We start from the raw sequence: 27,854 nt of genomic DNA, 5'->3' as shown, positions 1-27,854 counted from the left end.
TTATACCAAGCACTGTTTATAAATCCAGATCATAATTGAAAGCATGTTACAAAAAATGGAAGTCTCAAGTAATGTTATTCTTGTACCTTCCATACAAACAAAATTTTTAGAAGAGCTGAAGGCCAGGAAATGATAGTTTTTACATGGTAGGTGGGAATTTTGCCTTTCAACAAGAAAATCTCAGGACACAGATAAGGCATATATTTTACAAACTGAATTTATAGTTATTGTATATACTGAATCATCTTTATATTATTTTAACCATATCAATTATTTCCCTTAAGCATATAATTTCTTACCCTGTTAATATAAAAAGGTACATTCACAGAATCAGTGCATTTAGAACGGAAAGTAAACAGAGGAAACAGCAGACCCCGAGTCAATAACATCTTAAGGCTCAGTTTGGTCACTTAAAAACACAAACTTTTTCTGATTTTCAACTACTCTTCTGAACTTAATGCTTCTAATCTGGCTTGTCCTGCAAGCCAGATTTGAAGGGCAATAGTGAATGTGGCACAACACAGATCATCCAAAAACATGTGGACACTTCCAGGATGCTGGTATAGGGTTCATGGAATTCTGTGCACAAAGTTAAGAAAACTTTTCACTTTGCCACTTTAATGTTCAAGGTAAGGCACCTCCATCTCCAAACCTTGTATCAATCCCAGATACTCAAGGCTTGATTTCATCAGACAAGAGAGCAGTTCGTTCCGCCTCTGTGCCAAGGGTATTTGGAACTTTCACCCTACATGGAAGGGAAGAAAAGAAGAACCTCAACATTTCTCACCTTAAAAAAACTCAGTACCTACATCTCTACCCAACTATCTCTTTAAATGTGTCCACCAAGTCCTGAGGCTCAGAGTGCCCAGAAATCTGATGACTGGAAGAATGGAGGTAAATGGTACTTCTTTTTCATTCCCACAGGCCATCTTTTAAAGGAAGAGAAAAGCTCAAGAGTTGACCATACCTTCTTCTTCTCCTTGAGTACTCCAGCAGATAAAACAAGCCCATCATTAATCCCTTTTAACACAATTAAAGGTACTGGTTAGTGTCAATTCTCCAAGTCACATTTTTCTACAAGCGTAAGGAAAATAAACATAAAAGACTGATTACTCACACTTGTCAGCGCCCACAGACCTTGTATAGCTGCTGCCCATTCAAAACCAATTTTCTCATACAGAAATCCACCCAGCGTTGGTCCTACAATAGCACTAAGAATGAAAAGAGGAAAGGGTACTAAGTAGTGCAAAAAAAGAGTTCCTTCCTAAAGGCTGCATGATCTCTCAGTCATTGGTCTTCAATAATTTGGAACTATAAAGAAAAATGGCAATTCTTGGACATAGCATTGGGTATAAGAAAATCATTCAACCTAACCTGATAATGACGATGCTTAAGTTTTTAAACAACTAGAAAATTGTAACAGCTTTTAAAAAGTGGGTGCATTATACGACAAGATGATAAGCACTCAAAAGGATCTTTATATTATTCTCTCTACTCTTCTCAGTATTTGTATGAAAAATAACAAGTCAGTACATACGAGTATTTATGGGTATCTACATTGTCAGCATACCGTTACCACTGGTATAGCAGAAAGTGAAAAATCAGTAAACAAAGGTATACTTTTTAAAAACTGAGATATGCTGATAAAGGAACTTAAAACTACCATTGTTATACGACAGAGTATATGGGGCGAGTTTGATTAGATGGTAAAACTGCTGGTGTAATCAATGATCTCGGAGTCAGAAGGTGTAGGTTAAGACTGGTTTTGCCTGAAATGAATTATGCACCTTCAGGCAACTCATCTGTCTCAGTGTCTCAACTTCTTCATCTGTAAAATCTGTTCCATCTTACAGGTGTGAACGGAATGTGATGGCTACTCACCCAACTGACCACATTGCACTGAACAGACCTGACACCAGCGCCAGTGTACTTAATCCTTCTTCAAATCCATTTTCACTGCAAAGAGAGATAAGAGGTATCTGTGATTAAAAGGGAAACCTGCGTGAAAGAAAAGAGTTATGTATCACAGATTTAAGGTAAACCAGGGATAATCTGGACAAAACCAATAGCAAGAACACTCCATTCCTAAGATTAAAAGCTAATCTAATTTGAAGTAATTTTCATACCGATGTTTACTTCATGGTTTTCTAAAAACAATTTTACTGCATATATAAGAAATGATATCAAGAAGCACAACCCATCTGCACTAAATGCTCAGAAAAATATATGATTTACAAAGAAATTCTTAAAATGAGAAGAACATATAAAGAGAACAATGAGCAACTTTCAGGAAATACAGGGATAGTCCCTTATTTCTGTGAGAGTTGTTGAATTGACACAGCCTAATTACAAATATTCTCCTTAAAGTTCACTTTGAAATGAACTTCCTCCAGTTTATTTTGTGTTCTTCATCACTATGCCCATTAAACAAAAGACCAATGGCCAAGTGACAAACGCCTGGGGTGATATTATGATTTATAATAAGAAAAATACATTTGGTCTTAGTTTCCATTTCTGGCACAGAGCCCCTAAAACCCTTGACATTTCCTAACTGATGAAAGCAATAAAAGTCTTTTGTTACATTAATGAGGTGACTTTTGGAAAACACCTGTTACCATAGGCAGAAAGAACAGGGTATGCTGGGAAAAAGAGGGAGGAAGGGAAGAATAGAGGAGGAGATAAGGTCATTTTTAAGAAAAGGTGCAGCTACAGCTCATTGTAATAGAGTATAATACTATTAGTATTGTGGGCAGGGAAAAATCTCTAGCCCCTGTGTGGAAAAACCTCCACCCCGTGTCATCATGCCAGTTCCAACAGGGCCAAATAAAAACAAGGGAATCCCAGGTCCCCACAGGAAGGAGTGATCAGCAAAGACCCGCTCTGGGAATGCCTGCAACACTATCCCTGAATATTTTGTGTCCTCATTCGAATAATCCTAAATTTCTTTGTTCTTCGGTGCAGTTGCCAGTTTTCCTGGTCTGCCCATGCCCATCATTTTGGGAGTGTATTCTCTTTCTTTCTTTTGATAAATTCTCTGCTTGTTTGGCTGTGTTCACATGGCTTACTTCTACATTCTGGAATGCCTTCCTGCGATGATATAAGAACGCTTTCATTCTCCTTTAACACACCTAAGGATGGGAGCTATTGGCCAGGAGAGCCGTTATTAGAGGATTGGAACTTTCAGCACACACACACACACACACACACACACACACACACACACACCCTTCCCCACACTGCCCACTTCCTGGGAGTGGGGAGTCCCGGCTGGAGGTTGAGTCAAATACCAATGGCCACTAATTTAATTAATCATGCCTATGTAATGAAGCCTCCATAAAAACCCAAAAACAGGGTCCTGGTTGGTGAACCAGAATGCTTACACAAACCACTGTGCAGGGCCCCAAACTCCATGGAGACAGAGGCTCCTTTGTTCAGGGCCTCACCCCAAGTATGTCTTCATGTGGTTGTTCATTCTTACCCTTTATTGTCCTTTGTAATAAACTGTATTCTAATGAGTAAACTGGTTTCCTAACTTCCGTGAGCTCCTCTAGCAAATTAATCAAACCCAAGCAAGGGGTCATGGAAACCTCTGATTTAGCCAGTTGGTCAGGAGTACAGGTGATAAGTTGGACTTGTGGGGACAGTCTTGTGGGACTGAGCCCCTAACCTGTAAAATCTGATGGTATCTCTGGGTTGACAGTGTCAGAACTGAGTTGAATTGTAGTACATCTGGCTGGTGAGAGAATGGCCTGGTGGTATGGAAACCCCACTCATTGGAGTTGGTTCTAGACTCATTTTACCTGGTCACTCTATGCTCTTGCATGGTCTTCCTCCATGGGACAGAAACAATGCTGATGCTTTTCTATTTTGCTTTGGCTTTTTAAAAGTGTATCTGTACAGAGGCATAAACCAAGCAAAGCCTCTATCCACAACCCATATTGCCTATTACTGTGTTAATACTACTCTATATTATCACTTATATCATTACATTATTGCATAGACTATTTATATCACAATAGTATGTGACACGAAATCATGAAGATTTAGTATTGTGAAAAAAATATCCAACATCCTACAAAACTGAGAAATTCAAGAAAGCCTGTGATGTTCACTGCTATTCAAAATACAGCTCTTCAAGCAATGAAAGTGACTTACTATGCACAACTGAGAATCTCCGGAAAAGTTGGAATTATGCTCATGCCAGCAGAGATGCCATTTATGACTAATATCAGCACCAACAGCCAAAGCTGACTGAAAAAGAGTTTTGGAGGAAAAAAAAAATTAGCATTTTAAGAGACACAAAGCTTCATACTACGGAGGGCAGGCAGGCTCAGAGAAGTTCCTCTCACAGGTTCCAGGCCTAGTCTCATCCTTATTTCCCATCTGATCCCATTTCATTCTGTGACAGCATCCTTGAGTTCCTCCTATTTGGGGTGGGGTCAGTTCATCCTGATACCTCAATGTCTTTGGTCACATATAGCACATGCCTAGAGTCAGCCTGCCTTTTTATCACCATACACAATCCTTCCAAAATTGGTGACAATGCCAGTGCTAATGTTTCTTCAATTGACTCAAAAATGGCATAGAAAGGCAACGGTAAGTGACAGGACACTAACATGTGTATCATGTCGGGCACGATGCCAGTTACTGAACGTCCATTACCCTGAATCCTTGCAGCATCTGTGTGATTTTAAAAAATGATTAAAGCAGACAATTTAGCTGATAAAAACACACTTTATTTAACACTGTGAAGTGGACAATCTCCTTTTGGAGAACTGCAAGATAGAGAGGAAGGCAGGAAATTTTCATAGGATAAAGAGTAAATGAGGAAGAGGAAAAGAATATGTATCTGATTGGCTGGGGCCACACTGCCAACTCTGGGGTGAGAAGGCCTAGGGCTGGCTTAGTGTTTGGGTTTGGCTGACTGGATAGACTGCATTTCTGGTCAAGGACAGCATTTACAGGTAATACAGGGAAGGGGCATGAGGACTATTTGTTTACAAAAGAAGAACTGGGAGGAGAGTTCAGGCAGACGTGAATCAGTCACACAGAACAAACCTGCCGAAGCTACCCAGTAAAGAGATTCCATTATAATGGCCATTCTTATAATTAAACCTATTACACACTAGCCACAGGCTGTACCTTACAAAGGGCAAAGGTAAACCTGCCCCTATTCTTCTTGTACCTCGCACAAATTTTCCATGGAAACAAGAAACACACGTAAACCCTACCCCAACGGGAGGGGGGTCTCTCTCTCACTAGTGAGTACAGACCGCCACTCTGTGGGGGGGGCCTTTCCTTTCCTACTTACTCTCTGTTAAATAAACTGACTTTCACTTTAAACTCTTTGTTGGTTCATGTCTGAGTTCTTTCCTACGTGAAACATAGAACCTTCTTGGCCCAGAGCTTGAGTCCCCACTTCAGAGGATTTGCTCTGCCAGTATTATAGGGACACAAAAGTTATATAAGGTTTGTTTGGCTGATGTAGCCCCCCAGGCAGGAGCAGCTTCTTGGGCCCTGAAAGTTATTTCAACAGTATTATTATCAACTCTCTCTTGTAGATTTAAAAAAAAAGAAGAAGAAAAGAAAAAAACCTGAAGCTCTTGGAAATTATGTGATTTACCCAAGTTCACATATCTAGTAAATGACAAAGCCAGGATGTAAACCTAAATCTGAAGGACTCTGAAACCCTTTCTCTTTCTATATTGCGCTTTATCCCAGAAGTACTTGAAAATGTCTAAGAAGCTTACTTTATTTAGCAAATAAATTATATTAAGCAAGCTTTAATGAGCAGCTACTACATGCTAAGGATGATAAAGAAAAAAAAATTGTCCTCTGCTTCAAGAAGTAAGGAAGAGGAATAGTAAAAACAAAACATCTTCTAAGAACTATCAACTACAGGCAGGTGGCAACTGCTGTTTTAAAAATAAAGTACAAACAAATGTGCCATTGAAACACAAAGGAAAAAATAAGCACATTTCTCATTTGATACAGATTTATGCATTGCCGTTTGCTTGTACCACTGCTAACTTGTAATATGGTAAAATACCGTCAATCTAACAAACAATTCAATATAATCCTAAATCAAATTAATTACTTCAATAATAAGGCTCAAAATACTAAGCCATACCAGTGTGACACTAAAATTTAAAAAAAAAAAAAAAAATCCCTAATGCTAGTCAGTCAAAAATACAGAAGAAAAACAATTACCTTTTAATGTGCAAGACTGGGGCAGGTCCTAACAGCATGTAGCACACTGCTGTGGTTAAGTTCCCCAAAACCAGAAACCACTTTCTTAGATGCTGGTAAAGAAAGGGACAAAAGAAACTCTTAGAACCCTCTGTAATCAAAGAATATAAAAAAATCCCTGAGGAACATAAATCATGATCTTTAAAGAATCCAAATACATTGAAAAAAACAAATGTTTACATTTAAAATATGTAGATGGTAAACACAACAAAAGCAAGGACAATGTCCTCCAAGACAGGGACTGCAAAAGGAGTCCTTGGAAAGGGGGTGCATTGAGGAGTTTGCACATGACGAACTCTTTCAAACAGAACAATTTCAAAAGCAGTCATTGCTTTTGAGGAACGAGTAGGGAAAACACCTAGAAAACTCACATTATTAAAAAAGTACCCAATCAAATTATTCCTTATAAACTACAAGGATGCAGGCTAACAATTATAGGTGCACAGGCTGCTCAGTTATATAAGACTATGTCTTAAAACCACGTTCCAAACACTGTTTAAGACACTTGCTTTTTGTCACCTGGGTAATTTAGTAATCTCCATGTAATGTAGGTCTTGATAAATTCATATGCAAATGCAACGAAGAAAGGAAATGCTAAAAATAAGCACAAAAGCCATGGAACCTTGGGACTTGGCTAACAGTACTAGTTCTGTGTACCAGTCACCTGGACTGGACAGCGCAGCCCTGGTTAGAGGAGGACTGAAGGGCTTTTCTGTCAGGATGGCTCGTGGAACAGCCAACGCATGCTGACGTGGCCGATCCTTTCCCTCTCACAGAAAGCTGGATTGTCTCAATTCTCAATTTGATCAAGTCCTAACCACCTTTGGACTCTGCCCTATTTATTAAAGTCAACCTTTTTTTTTTTTTTTTTTTTTTGCATCAAGAGAGCTTTTTCCTTTAGAAAGTCTAATGCAGTAGTTTTTCAACAGTTTTAACACAAGATTCCTCTTTTCCCAGGTAAAGCAATTAACGGTGAATATGCTCAGGGTGATGGCATGTTGAAAGTCACTGGAACCTACAGTAGTACCTCTCCGTTAGCTCAAAAAATTGAATAAATTAGAACTTAAATGTTCTTACCACACCCCCCAAAAAAGATAAATAGGTGGGGTGATGGATATGTTAATTAAGTAGATGGATGGAATCCTTTCACGATATAGCATATCTATCTCAAATCACCATGGTGTACACTTTAAATATCTTACAATTTTGTCAACACTATTTCAATAAAACTGAAATTAAAAAAAGTGGATATGTCCATTTTAATCAATGGACCTCTAGAGTTCTAGAGGTACAAACGGAAAAAACCACTGGCCTAAATATACAAAAGCATTCTTAAATATAAATTAAGTGTACATACTGGCATTTTATCACTTAGTAGACCAAAGAGTGGTGAAGAAATGGCATAGGACAGCGCCAAACCCAGGAAGACCAGTCCCACATGTCCAGCTGGTAAATTAAACTGTAAAAGAAATTCTGTATTAAAGTTACATTTTTAAAATAAGTATCTATCTTCTGTCTCCTATTTCTTCAATTCTTATCTACCATGAGTCTACTAATTACACTCAGCATCCTTCCTAATTTTTTATCTTACTTTTATAAATGGATTGCTTTTTCTCTATGAGGGAAACAAAAAATCTAACCAGAGGTCAGAAGTCCTAGATCTTTTGCTTTGTAGCGTTTGACATAATTTTGCTTCTATGAATCACAGGTTTTTACTTGTAAACCAGTGCTTTGCAAACTGTTGTGTGCATAAATACCTGGCGAACTTGTTAAAAGAGGTTCTTGGAAACTAGCCCTAGAATTTCTGATTCAAAAGTCTGGACTGGGCCTGAGAATATGCATTTCTAACAAGCAAGCGGGTAAATACTGACTGTCCACAGATTGAATGCATTAGTATAAAAAACACTGATGACATTATCTGTTCTATCCATCTCAAAGGGATATTAATCCCTAATCAAAGAATTCAATGCTATGACACATTGTGAAAAGCTTTGGAAACAGTTAGCTACCACATAACTCTGATACTGTCACTCCATCAAGATGATAAAAATGCCTTTGATATCTGAGTTGTTCTCATTTTCCTTAATTTCCTTAACTAAGGCCATGGGATTTCTTTATGAGTCAGTATACATTTTAACAAGTTTATGACAAATACTAATTTATGCTCAAAATTAATCCTTTAAAGACACAAGCAAGATACAAACGTCAGATATGTCTTCTTTTGATGTTACAACTCGAGGAAGGCAGGGCGGAACTCTCCCTACTCTAAAAGGCTGGGTGACCAATGACTACATAGCAAACCATCAATTCAAACAACTGATAAGTCAGAAGAAAAATAACAAGATAAAAAAAGTGACAGGAAAATACATTTCTAAAGATTTCTTATGAGATAGACATGAGTGACTTGGGTTTACCAGAGATTGATTACAGTTTTTTTCCATTGTTTAGACACAACTTCCCGTGGACAGAAAAACGACTTTTAAAGATACACATTGTTGATGTAAATGTGTCACCACACACATGTTTTTCTTGTGTGTTACCTCCTAGATGCTCACTGCTTTAGCATGATAGTCTATTATTCTCTAAACCTTGGGCCGGGCATTAAAATTACAGTCCCCCAGATTAAGCTTATCTTTTTGAGTAGTTCACATACCCCAAACTGTCTTTAGTGACTTCAAGGAATTGTGTTTCTGGTAACTGTGCTTTTTTAATTCCAGTGCCTCACATAAAGTCAGTGTGGGCCGCAATCGACAAATTTCTGCCTTTATAGACACACATTAATTCTCCCATATAATTAACAACCAGCCTTCGTAATACACTTTATTGCATTATCACTAATCTTTTTCAAAAATATCTAAGAACAATTTTCTATGACATCAAACTTTCAGAATTCAGTATTTATTTTTCAGCTCTAAACAATGGAGAAGTTCTTGGTTCCTCTCTCCCATCCCAGACCAATATAGTCCATAGTCATTCAGTTATATGCAACAGCCTAAAAAGTAAGTGGACTCAGAGGGGATCTGGTAGAAAAGAAGGATACCTTCCATTAAATGAGCCAATGAGTATCCCAAACTCCCCACTGGAATTAAAACAAATAGAGGAAAAGTGTTCTTATTAAGCATCCGGGATGATACACAAGCCAGACATATGATGACTTGAGTTTGGCCTTTGAAAGAAGAAGACCAATGGTGGGGCCACTTAGTGAAAAGTTTCTTTCATTTTTACTGAATCAGATTCCTAGTTATAGGGACATCACAGATGAAGGTACAGGCTACCTCAGTGTGCTGTTCCCATTCAGCCCCCTTCTCCCAGCCACTCAGAGAACTGTTCACAAAGCATGGACCAGGAGCAAGTAATTATGTCCACCTTTAACAATGCAGAGCTCTTTAGCAATCAAGTGACTTACCTTCTCCAAAACAAAAAGAGACAGGGTAGGATCAAGGAAGCCAAAACAAGCGCTGAGCGAGTTGATGACAAAGGAGATAAGGGCAACCTTGGGGAGAGTGATGAGTTTCCAGAATGAGGGGTTACCTGGATTAGACTCTTCCAGGAAAAATGAAAAAAAAAAAAAAAAATTAGAGTAATTAAAATCACTTAACTTTATCATTTAACCTGTTTTGAAAATTAAAATTAGTAAGGCCATCTTTGTCTGGTACTCAAAATAACTGCACCTCTGAGAGTGCCTAAAATTGTATATTACTTATATTTGCATATCAGTTATTCAAACCTAGAGGCCATATTCAGTTTTCTTAAAAAATAATGTCTCACATTCAAAGAAATCAACCAGAATCTGAGTGTGAGGAGAAGAAGAGGTCTTAGGTTATAGGTTATAATCCAGAAGCAAGTGAGACCTTCCCCAGGCGAAATAGAGAACATGTAGTTTAATTTGGTGCACGGAAAAAGCCAGAAGCTTTATCAAGGAACAATGAATGAGTGCTGAAGAGGAACCTCAGTTAGTCAAAGAACACGGGACGATTTTTTTTTCCTGCCGGCAAAGAAAACACTGGATTGAAAGTGGTGCTACTGAATCACATGAATTACACTTAGCATTGAAGGTCAGTTGAGCACCAAACTACCTTCCCACTATTCCCCCAGCTTCTTCACTGTTCCCAGCACCAGGCATGGCTGTTTCCAGGCCTCCAGTCATAGCCTAGGACTCCTTTCTTTTCCCCTGCTAGTTTTTCAAATTCTACACACTCTGTAAATTCTGGCTCTGACCCTAATTATTCCACACATTTTATCTTTCTCTGGTTTCCTGCTGAACTTCAAGTCTATACCATATATTTTAGCACCTGAACTATATTTCATTTTACATTGTTTACTATTTTTCAGTGGCTTTCCTATTTTCCGATTAATTTAGTGAACAGAATCTTTGCTGAGCCAGGTACCATGCAAAATGCAGGGGAGAACAAACCCCAGACCCTGTCCTCATAGAGAAGTTACAGTAAAACGTGGAGAGAGCCAGGAAGGTACCTATTGGAGCACATAAGCGTTTCCATTAAAAACAAAACAAAACGAAACAAAAAAACAAGAAACGCTGTATAGGAGAAAAGGCTTTCCAAAAGTGATATCTAAGTGGGTGCCTAAAAGATGAGTTTGACATAGGCAAATAAAGGAGAAAGAAAGAATAATCCAGGCATATGGTTCCAGGAATGGCACATTCCAAGAAGTGAGGAAAAACTATTGTGTTTGAGGGAGTGAAGGTAGAGAAGCAAAGCTGGAGGATGGAGCTTGGGGTAGAGACACCTATGTAATGGGGGAGATCAGACAGCAGAACAGCATACTGATCAGATTATGCAGGACTTTCTGAACTATGCTAAGAAACCTGAGCAATCGCTAAGGATTTCACACAGGCATGAGATTCAGGTCTGGGGTTTAAAGGGACCTCTCTGTGGCCTCGTGGAGAATGGAGACAAGAGCCTGTCGCCGCGATCCAGGCCAGAGGTGATATTGGCAGAGTTTGGACGAGGAAGCTCTTTGCGAGTCAGGATCAGCACGCCTATATCCCCATTTCTTCTCTAGTACCCACCATGGTTTATTACCAGTAAATTCCAGTTGAATAATGATCCAGTATGGAGCAAAGTACAAAAAAAAGCACAAAGAGTGGTTCAACTATTTTAAGTGCTGTATTTAGGCTTTGTCAGGATACGAGGGATAAAGGGATACCGTGGTGTTCGTTTCTTGATTTTCAGTCAAATCTTCAACCGTAAACCAAATCACAGCACAGCTCAGGACGGTCCACTACAGAAACAGCAGCGTGTAATGGGACTTAGGAAGAGAACAGACACCACCGTGTGGCGCAGTGGGGTAGTGCCACCAGGGAGGCGGGGGTGGACTTTGCATTATATGTTAAAGATGTTTATTAGTCCCCTTTAAGATATAAGATACAAAAGATCAACTTTAATCACTTACGTTTATTGGGCATATAAAAGGTATTATGGATTTATGGTGTAAGACAAGGTATTATGGCATAAATGTTCCCCTTCTCTAAATCCAAAGTGGAAAAAGGGGTTATCAAAATAATACATAAAAATGTCCATGAAAACAAACACATACTGAATTTAATTAAGCTGTTGAAAAAGCTCAAGTAATAAAAACTTAGGGTGATATCTGCTTCAAGAGACACATGGCAGAATCGCCTGGGGCGCTTTTCCAAGCTACTCAGGTACTCTCTCTGCTCCCCCAATCTGATATACTCTTCTAAGAGGAATGTGGCTTCATGATTGGTAATGCCTGCCAAATAAGCTACTAGTAGAGATGGGGAGTGGGGAAGGATGTGGGGTATCCCTCGGGTGTAAGCGGGGCAGGAAAAATACTGAGCACTGCAGCACAACTTACTCAGCATTTAGTCCAATGATTGAAAACATTCAGAAAAATTTCCCAAAAGAGGTAATACAAATTAAGTTTTGAAGGATATGTACGAGTTAGGTAGTTGGAGGGGGAAATATTCCAGCTCATGTGACTCCTCTGCTAAAATATAACAACAGCGCTTAATGGCTTTCAGAAAAAAAGCTCACATTTTATAAATGTAGGGATTTTTAATAAGAGGATTAACGTCCATGACTGTGTTTTAAAAACATTTCTTTAGAGCAGTACAGAAAAGGGGACTTGGAGAGCAGATATAAAGGATGAGGGAGAGGGCGGAACCAAAGCTGACATAGCCACCCAAAGCTAAAGCCACACTGTCCATGGGTCTAGAAGGAGGTAAAGCAGTGGAGTAGAACACAAAATTCTGCCAATATCATCAAAATAAAGGATTTAATTTTCTAGCTTCTACTTACAAGCCCTCCTAAACAATAATTTTAAAAAGCACTCCTTAATGGCAACATTTAGATCAGTATATACAGCTTTAACATGATCAATCTTAGATATTTTTACACCAGTTTTTTCCATTCAATCTCACTAAGATCCTTCTGTACATAAACGGCAAGTTTGTCAAACCATTTTGTTCATAAAAAAAAATACAGTTAGCTGGGACTTTGTTAAGTTCAGTGAAGATGCAGGGAAATTTTAATTGGGGAATAACAGAAATGAAGAGAAATAAGTACCAAGCAACTAGGCTGATGGCAATTAGAGGGGGCTGCAAAATATACCAATCTGTGGAGGTAAAGGGAGGAAGTAAGAAGAGCAGGCCAGGACTCCGGGATAACAGATGTTGGGACCAGCCCAGCACCTAATCACAGATGTTCTAAATACCATGTCCTACTGTTAGTAAGCAAAATCTTTTTTCCTTAAATGGTGTGGTAAAGCGCGTTCACAAAACTCTTTCCCCTGCTGCATGAGAATCTGACCTGGGGTTAGTTTCTTAGTCATCAGCCAAGTGCTCATGTTTGAACCAAGTCTGAGCACCGCCTAGAATGCAGGACTATGGAAACGGTCCTTGTTAAGGTGTTACGGGTGTTAGAAAGAGGACAGGCACCGCTGTGTTTCAGGGTGATGGTGCCCCTGTAGCAACCATCTCTAGCTCTGTCGTCTCCAGCGAACTCTCTAGCTCTGTTCCCCTAGTAATCTGATAAGGGTAAAATGCCAAGCACGTTACTAGGCCATCTTGCTCATAATAAAAATGACCCTGACCTGGTAAATTTCATCTGTACAGAAGGAACTACAAACAAACCACAAACACCGGATGGGGTATTTGTGCGTCCCTGAGCGTGCTGACTTGCACCCCAGATGTCCTTCGTGGAGACCCTGGCAGCTATGCCCATGGAGTTGTTACAGGATAGGTTAACGTGTATGGGGCATGAAGCTTTGAAGCCAGGATGACTCTCATTACTGCCTGATGTGGCCCTGTGTCCTTGCACCTCGGGTGTGTTACACAGAGAGCTGCAAGGGCCTCTGGGAAGGAAGGTGCGACTTTGCTCTCCTGTCTTTGATAGCCTTGCAAGAAGGTTGGTGCCATGTGTGGTGCATGGTAACTTGTCATTCCGAATATTTAACTAAGTCCAAGATTACGTCCAGTTGGCACTGCATTTGGTGACGTTTTATGATCAGAAATGAAATATTTGCTAGTCTAAAGGTCAGAAAGAATTTATGATACATAGAAATTCATATAAACTAATTACATATAAACATCTATAGCAACGTTTCTAAAAAGAGAATCAGTTCTTTCACAGTGCTCTTCAAATCTATTATTGATTATGTAAAATAAAAATGAGTATATGTTAAATTGGTCTCCAACAAAGGCATACAAATACTTAAATTTAAGAACCTTAAAATGAATAATAAATGTGGTCTTACCATAATTAGGTAGAATACACATGTTGAGTGGTACCATCAGCAAAGTTATGCCTCCCAGGAGAATAAAAGGCACCTCATAGCCAAAGGATTGATACAACAAGCCACCTAGAGGAGGCCCTAGCACGAGTCCTAGTCCAGAAAATATCTCAAGACTTCCCTAAAAATGGGGAAAAGAGAGCTGAGTTAATATATTTTGTTTGAAAAATTAACAAATAAAAATTTAATGGGCACTATCTGAAAACAATTCTATGCATCTCACAATTTACACACACACACACACACACACACACACACACACACACACTTGCCAAGACAGACCCAAAATTTAAACATACATATTGAAATCCTATAAGTACTAAAAAAATAAAATACGGGAGTTTTTCATTTTTTAATTCCTATGGTGGGGAAGGTTTTCTAATTATGACACAAAAACTCAGAAAACACAAAAGAAAAGATTGATAAATCTGATTACATGAAAACAGGAAAAACAATGAATGGCAAAACACATCAAAAGACAAATGAAGAATAGAGAAAAAACAGTGATAAAGGACTAATTTCCCAAATATATCAAGAGATATATTTTATCAATGTGGAAAAAAAATGAAAAACTTAATAGGGAAATGGGCAAATGCTATAAATAGACTGTTGACACATAAAACAAAATACAAAGCTCTTAGGCATATAAAAAGAAGCTCACCCTCACTTTTAAACAAAATTAACGTGTAAAGCATAAGATACCAAGATTCACCTATCACCCATCAAACTCTTTATGCTGCCAAGAATGTGAGAAAAGAAGCACTCTTGTGCGTTGCTGGTGAGTGAATATTGGAGGGCAATTTGGCAAATTGATGACTGTAAATGCACACATTCTCTGACCAAGAATGCCACTTCCGGGAGATTATATGGCTAGACATAAAGATGTGATATGGTATACGCGTATGTACAAGCTTATGTCTGAAGCACTATTTGCAATAGCAAAGGATGTAAACAATCTAAATATACATCAATGTACGTAAAGTAGGTTATAGCCATACAGTGAAGTACTATACAGCCATTAAAGAGAAGCAAAGTAAGAAACTTTTCATATTTAGGTACAGGATGATCTCCAAGATGATTCCATCGTTAGTGTAATCAACAAGACTGAACAGTGGAGAGAGTATGCTACCATTAATGTAAAGAAAATGTAGGGAATCATGCTGTCTTTCAGTGTGTGTATATGTATGTGTGTGTGTACGTAGGTACATGTGTGTACATTAATACATGGAATCCCTTTGGAAGAAAACTGTAATATCTGCTGCCTTCTGGGAGAGTAATGCTGGACTGGGTGCCTGGACAACAGGTGTCTATGAAGGCTGAGGAATGGTAACATATAGAATATATTCACTGTATCCTATATTTTCTTTTGTAACTTTTGAATTTTGTATCATGTAAAACTCTTGTTTTGTTCAAGTTAAAATAAACAAAACAGTGCTATGAAAAAAGTTCACTGTTACAGAACTCTTACAAAAGTTGTACCATTTTAAATCACTCTGGGAGCTTTAAACAAAAAAACTGTGACTTGCAACCTTACATCCTTAGACCTCACAGGAGACACAAAAGTAGTCTATTAATTAACGTTCAATGTTTCGTAAAGAATATAGGAATTCTACATTTAATCTTGACAAGGTCATCCAGACAAACTGCCATGTTAGGTATGTTATCTGTTGGCTGCTATATAGAAACTTGGTATGCCAATACTGGTTTCCCCTGCTGGTCAGAAAATCCCTTGGACTGTTGGATCATAGTTTAGATCATCATCACAGGAATTTCATAGCAGCACTTTCCAGAATGTTCCACAGAACACAAGTTTTTTAAGAGTCAAAACTGGTTCTATAGTCAAATTGAGTTTTGGAACATTAAATAAAGTATCTCTACTATAGAATTTCTCAGAGCCTTAACTCACTAATGTGAACTGGACAGCATATGTACACTCCGAACATGTTTAGCCACAAAACCTTGTTTTACAGAGAAGTCTTCTGAACCCTTCTTGAGAAGTATATTTCTGGGAAATGTAAACAGTATACCTGTCACAATGGCCACCAGTGCACACCAAATGGCTAAAGAACCTAAAATGAACCTATATACACAGGGTGCCAAAAACATGTATACACGTTTTAAGAAAGGAAAAAAAAGCTATTAAAATTACGCTGATGGTAACCACTTTGAGCACCTCCTATAACTACAGAAATCAAACGTGACTTGTATTCATCTTCTGTTATCGGTATACATTGAATATTACAATTTTAATACAGTTTTTTCCTTTCTTAAAATGTGTATACATTTTTTGGCACCTCTGTATGTATATGCTTAATAAAAAGTTGGAATATTATCTGTCTACATAGCAAATAATTATTTGATAGTCAAAAGTTCCAAAATATAGTATTAATATGGGTAAATGAGGGAGTCCTTGGAACTAAGCTGATTAGACCCAAGGTCTAGAGGACAATTATATGCTCTGAGGTGACATTTGGTCTGCTGTGCAGACCCGGGTCCTTCAGGGATGCACAGGTCCAAGTAGAGAGCTATGGGAACGCCTGCCGGTTGTCAGGGAGGCAGCAGCCAAGAGCTGGGACAGGAATTTGGCATATCACTAACACCACAGGCCTAGACACCGAGGCAATATATGAGAATGTACATTAATACCATGCTACCAGGGTCTGGGTTTTTATGGCAAAAGAAGAGGATGCTCCTCAGACAGACAGCACAGAAGAAGCTATGGACTTCAAGCTGATCTCTTAAGATCCCTTCCATGAGTCTGGGGAAAGTGGAGGAAGGACTCTAGTATAAATCAAGTGTTTGGCCATTAAAGATAGCTCTTTTCTAAAGTATAGGAGAGCTTCGGGCTGCAGACCACCAATCTAGGCTACAGAGAGAACAAAATACTACTACAGAGCAAAATACTACTAGAGAGATTAAAAAAGAAAAAGTCGCATACAGAATATTTGGCTTGGACCACATTTACCTATTAAACTGCCCATCAGGGGATTCTAAGCCCAGGAAGAGACCTACGTAAGACTAATGGTACAATTTTTGACAGCCTGGTGCTGGAAGTACAAATTAGAGCAAAAGGTAACAAACACAGATTGCAGAAAAAAGTGGGGCTAGTAAAATGGACCCCGGCTTTAACTTGGAAGATAAAAAAAAATATTTTAGCATACATTAAAAGGAAAATAGGAAAAAAATATAAACTACGTACCAATACCGTGCCCACATTATTTGGAAAAGTCTTTGCGAGGATAGCAAAAGATGCAGTTATTCCTGCAGCAAAGCTTATTGCATCTGTTACTCTCACCAGAAAACACATAGCAATAAATATTGGTCCTTCTGGAACTTGGTCCAATAAACTAAAAGAGAATGAATAAAATAATTCTTAAATGCCAGGTTGGTTTTTATTTTTTTTCCTTTTAACTGTATTCACTGAATAGAGTAGAACCTCATCCATAGTTATTAGAATAAATCTCTTTAGAATATGAATTTTTTTTTTTTAATTAAATTTATTGGGGTGACAATTGTTAGTAAAATTACATAGATTTCAGGTGTACAATTCTGTATTACATCATCTATAAATCCCATTGTATGTTCATCACCCAGAGTCAGTTCTTCCATCACCATATATTCATGAATTTTTTTTTAAAAGTTGCTTTGTTATATACTTTGAGTAGGAAAAAAATATATATTTTTTTAGTAATAATTTGAGGCATAATGACAACTTAGTTGCCCTTTTCTGCTGACATAATTGATACCTTAAATAATACTAAATAGGCCTTTTGAAATATGTAGATAGAATCACTCTGACAAAAACCAATATCCCCCCTGTACCCCGCCGTGGGGCTCAAACCCTCAAAAAAAAGACTAAATGCAGAAAACAGAAGACCCCCCCCCACACACACACACACAGTTTTAAAAACATTTACTTTGATAGGAAGGTTTTCCTGTGTTTACTTCATCATAACCTTATCAAACTCTTATCACTCCTCTGTTTCCCAAGAACTTGCATAAGCTCTTCCATATGATTTGCCACTGTGCTGCTGGTTTAAGGACACTAAGTTTAAGAATTGTCATAGCTAATTTGCCTCTGCCACTTACTGTCCATTTTTTTTGAAGTAGCAGTAGGGGAAACCATTCTGCTTCCATGCTTAGAAGTGAGCATGTGACTGAGGCCTGGCCAATCACAGCATTCTCTTCCCCTGGCTACAGTGACCTTGATGCAGGGATGGGTCATCAACAAAGATCAGGCCAGTGGGACTCCATTCTGTGAATCTACAGAAGCCTTAGGAAAATGGCATTCTTAGATGGGACCTGCTGGGGCCACCTTGCCACCACAAGGGGAGTTTATCCCAGAACAAAGCATAAGAAAAGGAAAACAGAGCCATGAACTTGAGAAAGACTTCTGAGGACATTATCTTAACATATGTTTCCTGATGTTCTTCAGCTAATTCTCTAGGTAAGAAATTCTCTTTCTTAAGCCAAAAAATTTCTGTGATTCAGAAATGCGAGTTAAGTTTCCATCACTCACAGTCACAGGAGCCCTAAGGAATAGATTCAGTGGCCAGCTTATCGGTGATTCCCTAAAGGACTCTTTCTTAAGATCAGTGTCACTCGTCCTATTTCCTACATCACCCAACTCCCTTCACTGTTAGTCACATGCCAGGCACTCAAAAATCAGTGGTACTGACGGATGTAAAGAATCCATTAACATTTTAAACTGAAGACAAATTATAAAGCTTCTAGACATAGACATATCAGAACATGGCTTACCCAAAGAGAATCGTAACTCCTCCTGAGACAAACAGTCCTGCTACAAACATAAATTTTGCTCCAATATGTACAAGCTATAATAAAGAAATCACAAAGAAAAGTGATAAACTGATGATTGCTACAAGTAATACTGAAATAAACAAATCCATTGTATCAGAAAATATATAATTTGAGGAAAATATGAACAGTTAATATAATGATAATAATTCTTTAATAGAATAAAAACATGTATTCCTTACAAATATGAAAAGTTAAAAATCAACTAACCCTAAGAATAGAACTGTCAACAATGGCACAATTCATACATATAATGGTGGTTATTTCTGTATCATTATAAATTCTAGAGTAATAAAGTAGAATAACTCATAACATAATTTTTTAAAATTAAAATGTACATATGAACTTTAATACTTACATATTTTCCAAATACCAAAGATGCCAGCAATTGAGACAAAGCATAACATCCAAAGATCATACCAATAACTGTATTGCTGGCTTTTTTCTTTTCAGCCTTTAAAGAAATGGAAAAGAAAACCGTATTTGAAAGACAAATTAGCATCAATGTGGAAAAATGGAGATATTAGATCAGAGCATCATCATCTTGTAACATTTATCTGTGTAGCAATTTCAAAAATTATTCTAAAACAGACAGAAGAAGGGAAACTATACTAAACCTAGTCTTTGACATGCAAATAATACACTCACCATGTTTATAAAGAATTGTTAGCTTTATGATCTTGAGAAACAACAAAGTTAGGGGCATCACTCTTCCTGATTTCAAAAACAAATTACATGTGAGGTGTATAAATGTCTAATCATTATGTTGTTTTGTACACCTGAAATTAATAAAAAAAAATTACCAACCTGTAGTAATTAAAACAGTATGGCACTGGCATAACTACAAACAGATAGATTAATGGAACAGAATAGAGAGCCCAGAAATAAACCCACACACATATGGTCAATTGATTTTTCCCAAAAGTGCTAAGGACACACAATGGGCAAAACACAGCCTCTTTAAGAAATGGTATTGAAAAAAACTAGATATCCATATAAAAAAGAATGAAATTGGACCTCTGTCTTACAGCATTCACAAAATCAACTCAAAACAAATTAAAGACTTAAACATAAGACTTGAAACCATTGAACTCCTCAAACTAAAAACAGGGAAGGTACTTCTTGACATTGGTCTTGGCAATGATTTCTAGATTTGACACCAAAAGTACAGACAACAAAATCAAAAGTAGAGAAATGGGACAACATAAACTAAAAAGCTTCTTTATAGCAAAGGAAACAACCAACAGAGGGAAAAGGCAATCTACAGAATGGGAGAAAATATTTGCAAACTATCTATTAGATAAGGGGTTAATATTCAAAATATAAAAATCTCCTATAACTGAATAACAAAAAAACCAAAGAACCTGATTGAAAAATGGGTAAAGGACTTGAATAGTCATTTCTCTAAAGAAGACACACAAATGGCCATCAGGTATATGGAAAGGTGCTCAAGGTCAATAATCATCAGGAAAATGCAGGTTAAAATCACAGTAAGATATCATCTAACACCTGTTAGGATGGTTATTACTGAATAAACAAGAGATAAAAAGTGTTAGTGAGGATGTGAAGAAATTGGAACCCGTATACCCTGTTGTTGGGAATGCAGACTGGTGCAACCATTATGGAAAAGTTAGAAGGGTCCTCAAAACATTAAAAATAGAACTACCACATAATCCAGCAATCAATCCATCTGCTAAGAATTGAAAGCAGTGTCTCAAAGAGATATTTACAGCCCCATGTTCACTACAGCATTATTCACAATAGCTAAGATATAGAAAAACCCGGATTTCGATTGACAGATAAATGGATAAAGAAAATGTAGCATATACTGTTGCCTTACAGCTGCCAAACCGTTTGTTCCCCCACACTTTTCCCAGGTTTTCACAAGGGCGTGCCTCGGCAAACTGAGGCCCAATGGAGAGATATTGGAAAAGCTCCTTTGAGGGGAAGTCTCAGCAAACTGAGACCCGATGGGATTATATTGGTCCCTCCCCTTCAAACGATTCCTTGGAGATGTGCGTGTGTGTGAAGGCAAAGTACAAGCTGGAACACAATGGGAACTTTTGGAAAGACAGCCAGCAGGCTACTAACACACAGATCTTGAGAATGACAATCTTTCACCTCTTTAGAAGTTTACCAATAAAAACTACGCACTGGCCCGATTTGGGGCTCAGTCCTTGAAGCTTGAGACCCTTGTCCCCGCTTGCACTCTAATCTTGGCTACTGTCTTTTCTTAGCCCTGCGCCGCCCTTCTCGCTTCCCACAGCTCGTGTAGTGCTGGACGCGATAATATACATCCATTGAAACATTACTCAGCTTGAAAAAAGAAGGAAATCCTGGCATTTGCAACAACATGGATGACCCTTGATGAAATTGTGTTAAGTGAAATAGGCCAGACACAGAACAAACACTACATGATTCCACTTATGTGATATATACCTAAAATAGACTCAGAAGCAGAGAATAAAATGGTGGTTATCAGAAGCTTCAGGGAGGGGGTAGTGGGGGAATTATTGCTCATTGGATATGAAATTTCTGTTAAGCAAGATGAGCTCATGTTGTATTGTTACCACAAAAAAAATGGGGGGGGGGGAGGGAGGAAGGAAGGAAAAGAAAGAAGAAAAAAGAAACCCACAAAAGAATGCAAGGGAATTTTTGTAGGTGGTGGATATGTTTAATATCTTGATTGTGGTGATGATATCACAGGTGTATGCGTATGTCCAAACTCATTAAGATGGCTATATTAAATGTGTGCGAATTTTTGTATATTAATTATACGTCAATAAATCCCCCAAATCCCTAAAAAAGGACTATTGGCTTTGAAGGGCAAAAAGTCAGAATTAGAGAACATGAGAGAGTATAAACAAAAGCAAAAAAATCTTAGCTGAGGAAATTTGGGCTTTATTTCACCCACGGAATTGAGCAAAAAGCTGATCTTGACATACTTTATGTTATCTGTGAGGTAATAGAAAATATATGGGTCTCTGCCCTTGGTTCCTGGTACTGTTTCTGATATTAATACCAACTACCTGGCAGTTTAGAGAAGCCAAAGTTTTCTTTCCTGACATCATCCATGCAGATAAAATATACTTCCCTCTGTCACCAGCATTCTACATTTTCCCCAAACACCTACCCATCAATTATATCTTAATGTCGATAGCCTATTCTATCAGTGTGTTCCTATTTTTGCTACAGATGATAGAGTATTTATTCTAAATCTACTTCTTTTGAGCTCCAAATGCTACTATTAGTTGTGACGTACAACCGAATTCATGTATACAAACAGAAGATTTGGAGAACTTTTTAAAACCCTGGAAATGTGAATCCTTGCATCAGTTTCTAGCTATAGCCACTTAAGGAGTTAAAATATGAGTTTAATTTCTTTAAGGTCGGATGAACAGCTTGGAATACCGTGAAGTGTAAAGCCTGAGCTACACAATTCTCTATCTTCTCAGGCTATCAGTGCTTGTTTATTGAGCATCTTCTATGTGTGAGGCATTGTACCAGGAGCCAGGAGAGAATATTTATGATTGGAAGATCCAATTTAGAGTCATCCTTTCACCAGAGCTCCAGCTCTTTGGCAAATAACTTTACTCTTAATATAGAAAAGCATGTGCACGCACAAACGCTTCTACACCCTTTAAAATCCATTCTCTACGACAGCCATAATCCCATTTCTTTACCTTTTCTCCCTAACTACAATTTTAAGTTAAAAATTTATACCATTGATTCCCACGTAATGTTACAATCATCATTCAATCTTTGTCTTCTTCAAAAATGTTCGTTTCATGTCAGACTGTGTCTCTTTAAATAAACCCTATTTCTCATTACATTATACCACAGGAAACTGGATAGGTGAACTCTTATTCTCAGCTCAACTTTAGGAAGGGCCCCCTTACTCCAGGAAGTCCCCCCTGATATGCACTCTTTAAGCACCTGGTGGCGGGAGAGAGTGGAGAGGTTGAACCTACAGCAGTAATTACTTGGGCAAGATTTAAGTCCATAATTCTATAGGATCCAGAATTAGCCGTTCCCCAACCGTGACTAATAACCACATGAGATAATGGTATGCAGACAAGAGAGAATTCATGATAAAAGATATTTTTAATGGCATCCTTGCCAAAGGCTGTGCTCTATGTAGGCTGGAGCATGAAGTCGATATTTCTACTACACAAAGGTCAGGTAGTGTTATGAGTTGAATTGTGTTCCTCCAACTTCACATGTTGAAGTCCTAACTCCCAGTACCTCAGAATGTGACCTTATTTGAGGACAGAGCCTTTCACAGTCAAGTTGAAATTAGGTCAGTAGGTAGGCTCTAACCCAAAATAATTTGTGTCTTTATAAAAAGGGGAAGTTTGGACACAGAGATATGCATAGAGGAAAGGCCACATGAAGAGACACAGGGAGCACTCAGCTACCAACAAACCAAGGAGAGAGGCCTGGAACTGAACCTTCCCTTAGAGGCCTCAGGAGGAGCCGACACCTTGCTCCGGACAGCTAGCCTCCAGAATTGTGAGACCGTACATTTCTGTTGTTTACGACACCTAGTATGTGGTACTCTGTCATGACAACCCTAGCAAACTAAAACAGGTACCTCAAAGGAGTCAGTGAAGATGTGATGAGACAAGTGAAGAGTTAACAGGCTTGGAAGCTGGCAGGAGCGAGCTTAAACATTAACCACTTGGCTCTGATCCCCTGGCTCCCGCTGCACCTGCAGGCTATAAGCAACTCACATCCATCATAAGTGGGGACAGAACAGTTCCCAATTGCAACAGCAACCCCCTGCAAGCTGACATCCATGGTAGATGGAAACAGGACAGTCCCCAGGAGAAAACAATTGTAACAGCTTTAGTAAGAAATGAAAAGGAAGAGCCCACTCTTCATATCTACACATTTTAAAGTCAGAATGTTCTCTTCCAGGCCTCTATTCTTCTTTCCTTCAGCCTTCCCTCCTATGAGCAAAAAACTCAATCAAAAACTTAAAAACAAAACAAAACAAAACAAAAACACAAGCTCACAGCCTGGTTTTCCTTTGTCTATATTCCACTAAGAAGAAACTAAAGTTAGTTGTGCTGACTGAGTTCCAGCTGAGCTGGCAAATATACCAGTTCTCCTCTGTCGTAATTCCATAGGCTCCCGCCCATCATTTTTTCCCAAAACCCACATCTGGCCAGACTCCTCTGTCTCGCTCAAACATCTCTGATGACTTCTCACTGAATAAACCTTTGCCATGCACTGAAGGATGCCTGCATTCTAACTCCAACCTGCCTCCTCGATCCTCTGCCTCCTTTCAGACCTCACTTCACCCCAGGTTGTCTGCTGCTGGCCAAGAACTGCGCTAATCCTGTGACTATCTCGAGCTGTTTCCTAGAACACCACTGCCTCTTGTTCACCACAGGTACTACCATTTCTCAACACCCACCTTTGATTTATCCTGTGAAGTCCCTTGCAGTACCTTGCCTTCTTCTCTTCGCCCCCCCCCCCCCATCCCCACCACAGCAAAATTAACCCTTCCTCTTAGAGTCTCATAACATTTTGGACATCTTTTTCTTTAAGGATGTCCAAATACTGTGTAATTTCCTTTTCATATTTTTTCACTCCCAATGGACAGATAAGAGAGGGACATGTTCCTGACCTTGTTTCTGCCCTAGCATCCCCAGCTTAGCGTACTCTAGAGTAGGAAGTTGTTAACCTTCCACTCCCATTCAGTGAACAGAATTGGATTGGGCCACTCACTCAACTTCTGAGTCAGTTTCTTCATTTGAAGCATGGTTAAGATTTTCACTGCTCTGCCTATGCTATGGAGTAGCTAAATACGGGTATGTGGGAAAGTACATGGAAAACTAAACAGCAGCGCGTGGGTGCAGAGTCGGATTGTTCTTTAGCAGAAAAGCCATTGTTATTCCCTTTTGTCACACACAGAATGGAAGACTACATGTGCTCAAAGCAGAGGACTGAGAGGGGCCAGTGCATTGAGTTGAGACTTTGGCAAAGAACACGAAGTATAAAACCCATAGGCATATTATTTCCACTCAGCCAAGCCAGCACCACTCCTTTCATACTGTATCCTATCACCATCCAGATTCCCGGCAGATTCTCTAGATTTCATTTATTCCCTTTAAGCCTGTGCCATTATCTATAGACCCTAACACCATATAAAAGACTATGATTAGAAGGAGCCAGTCAAAAATAATCCTTGGCACAAACATAGCCTCTAGATTCCACAAGAAAATTCAAATCAGAAAGGGGAATTTAGTGGACCATGGCTTCTTAATTCCAAAATATTAATAAACCAAACTCCAGGAAACAGAGTGACTGTCTTAACATAGATCTTTTGCAGTAACATTAAAATCTCAATTACTCAGTGCAGCCCCCTTTTTCTTAATTGTAGAAGCCAAATAAAAATTAATCAAACTCCATGGTAAGCAAAGTAATCCTCAGAAGGTCAATTATATTTAGGTGAATTACATACCAAGATGATGTTTTTTCTGGCTGAATTTTCTTTTTCTGGTATCAAATATTCTTTAAGAAGTCTTCTGTTTGCTAAAGTTTTATACATCATCTTTACTATATGCAGATCTTTACATTTTCTATATTTTAAAACAAAATAACTCAAAAGGCTTTTTTAAAATTAAGAGTTCATGAGGTTATAAAAAAAGTCTCACCTCCTTGGGGAAAAAGGGTCCAAGGATAGAATAGGACATCATAGAACCTAAGTTAAGGGAACCTGCCGATATCAATACAAAAAGCTGTTCTCTGGAAAGCCGGCTGGGTGTCTCTCTTGCACTTCCTGGAGGGCCATCACCTTAAATGCAAACACACTACAATTACCAGTATGTAATTCCAACTACTGATTGAAGTACATAAATGTTACTTCTGTGGACAGACGATACACTCTAAAAATAACATTTGCAGAACCTAAGGCTATTTTCAATATAGCACATTTGATCATAACAATTCTGATACATCACTGCAATTTTGAAAACATCATTTTCATTTACATATTCCATTAGAATTTCAGTGCAGAATTTATCAAACCATCTAATCTGTTTTGCGTCCACTATAAGGCTTATTTCTTTCACGTTTAATACATTCGTTCAAGAAGAATGGGGGAACAGGGTGGTCTCCAAAGGGTAATGCTCATTGAAGCATAATGTAGTTTCTCCCGTTACTATCGGTAGCTTCATGTGCTACAAGGCCTCTGTGGGGACAGAGCCAGGAGCGCAGTCTCCAGGCTCTCAGCCTCACGTGGAAAGGTGCTGGCTCAGGTAGTAAATGGTCATCAGCTGTGATTGGATGGCCATCAGCTGTGGCTAGTTGGCTGTCAGCTGTAACCAGTGAGCCATTAGGCATTAATATAACTGCCGTGGCTATGCTAGCAGAAAATGGGGGGCTAGCAAGAAGATGGTGGCTGAGCTAGCAAGCGAGACTGGTGCAGGAAGACCCCTTGTTGGGGTGCAGGTGGATGTTTGCGTCCTGTGTCTCCAATCCAGCCACCAGGGAGACTATAGTGGTATGGCTCCCCTACCTATTGCTCCGTGGGTGTTCCTTTTGTCCTCACCATGTCCTGGGTTCTTATGTGGGGAACGGAGCTGAGACCCCACATGACACCCCACGTTGCAGCCTCAATAATGTTTTAAGTGTGTCATGTTAGCTGTTTAAGCATTTTAGGGCAGTACGGAAGTTGAAAGAAGTGTAAGTAGGAGAAAACAAACTAAAGCATTCAATTGACAAATTAATACAATGGCATGCTCCTGAAAATACAAGTCCCACAAATCCGTAAATCAATATATATTTTTTTACGCAAATGATTGATCTTTTTCATCGATTAATTTAATACTCATTCCCAGGGCTAAACTTTAAGACACCAGGTCGATTACTCAGTTTCAAGTATCCAGCAAATCTATCAGCCATTTTTTAACGAAATGGTTTGGAGAAAAAAGAAATTTAAGAAACAAAAACATGGGTCGCTCTATTTTTCAGTTTGTCATTGCAGAAAAATCTGTGCACATGAGGACGTCTTAAGAATCTTTGTAAAAATGTGCAGTAGATGAGGAAGGAAACAAGAGAGTTAAAAAGGGTGGGACTACAGTGAGGACTCAAAATGCAATGCTGTCTGACGGCATATTATTTGAATGCACTCTTAAACACACAGTACTTAAACGTGGAGCTACAGATCCCTAGTTCCATACTTCACCCCTTTCAGAGAGGAAAGAAACGTTGACCGGAACCCCACGGCCAGGCCCCCGTCTTTTCCAACGCCTTGGAAACAAACCAAGCTAAAGCTAATTCAATCGTCGATAAAGGCACAGGACCCAAGCCAAAGAGGCGCGTCTGGCAGTGCCGCTCTCGGTTACCTCCTGGGGGGCGTGGGCCCTCGGGGTCCCCTGCCACGTCCATGAGCACAGCGCGGACTCCGGCGACGCACCTCGCGGGTCCAAGTTCTCGCCCTGGGACTCGACCTCCAGCGGGAGGACAAGCAGATAAGCAGGAGGAGAGTACTCAGCCGGGCCCGCACCCGCAGTTACCGGCTGGCAGCGCTCTGCCTGCGGGAGGCTCCTGGCAGCCTCCAAGGACTCCTTGGCGCTTGGACAGAAGGGGCGGGGCCTTTTTTTTCTTTTTTAAAGACACAGGTTATTATCAACATTCACCACCTCGGATATGATGTACTTTTTCATTCTGTATGAGAAAAAATAAAATGAAAGTAGAAGAAACAAGTCTATATTACATAGAATTGAACCCTCTACCTTAAATGGGTAAAGGTGATTCCTCCTAGAAGTAAGAAAGGAAGCATATGAGGACACAAAACATAGACCTCACCTAAACTGAAAGATACAAATGTGAATTAGAAAATTAGGCTCACACCGACTCTTTGTAAGAGACTTATTTTTCACAGTGGATAAATGATGTAGTGTTGTAATCACTGAAGCCAGACATTAATAAACTTACAAACCTTTCCCCAAACCGGATTGCTCAGCAAACCTTTATTCTCCGACCCATCCAACAGCTTTCCA

General features: G+C 38.9%; 1 protein-coding gene across 2 annotated transcripts; it reads right to left on the bottom strand.

Moving 5' to 3' along the window:
* Positions 1-27,422, bottom strand: SLC18B1 (solute carrier family 18 member B1). Of its 2 annotated transcripts, XM_019732747.3 has the most exons (14): positions 27,198-27,422; positions 25,506-25,645; positions 19,199-19,294; positions 18,784-18,857; positions 17,222-17,369; positions 13,987-14,143; positions 9,656-9,792; positions 7,607-7,708; positions 6,211-6,302; positions 4,156-4,251; positions 1,882-1,956; positions 1,118-1,211; positions 968-1,020; positions 1-745 (listed from the first exon to the last, which is right to left on the bottom strand). In XM_019732747.3, the coding sequence occupies exons 1-14, from the start codon at positions 27,238-27,240 to the stop codon at positions 673-675; spliced, it is 1,380 nt and encodes a 459-aa protein (XP_019588306.3). In that variant the 5' UTR covers positions 27,241-27,422; the 3' UTR covers positions 1-672. The 2 variants fall into 2 exon arrangements, with proteins under 2 accessions (XP_019588306.3, XP_074189701.2); XM_074333600.2 differs by lacking the exons at positions 25,506-25,645; positions 27,198-27,422 and adding an exon at positions 19,489-19,621 and having other exon boundaries at positions 539-745.
* Positions 27,423-27,854: the final 432 nt, after the last annotated feature.

This window comes from Rhinolophus sinicus, chromosome 2, assembly GCF_057876585.1.
Source record: "Rhinolophus sinicus isolate RSI-liver-muscle chromosome 2, RSI-T2T, whole genome shotgun sequence".
Lineage (NCBI taxonomy): Eukaryota > Metazoa > Chordata > Mammalia > Chiroptera > Rhinolophidae > Rhinolophus > Rhinolophus sinicus.
Note: the sequence above shows the minus strand (reverse complement) of the source record. Positions and strands in the feature narration are given on the sequence as shown.

Bases quoted from the DNA above. Each gene is read 5' to 3' on its own strand.
- SLC18B1 (XM_019732747.3), bottom strand. From the start codon at position 27,240: ATGGACGTGGCAGGGGACCCCGAGGGCCCACGCCCCCCAGGAG. The intron at 19,295-25,505 runs GTGAGACTTTTT...ATTTCTTTAAAG, and splicing joins GACCCTTTTTCCCCAAGGAG to GCTGAAAAGAAAAAAGCCAG. The intron at 1,957-4,155 runs GTAAGTCACTTT...CTCTCTTTGCAG, and splicing joins GAGATTCTCAGTTGTGCATA to TGAAAATGGATTTGAAGAAG.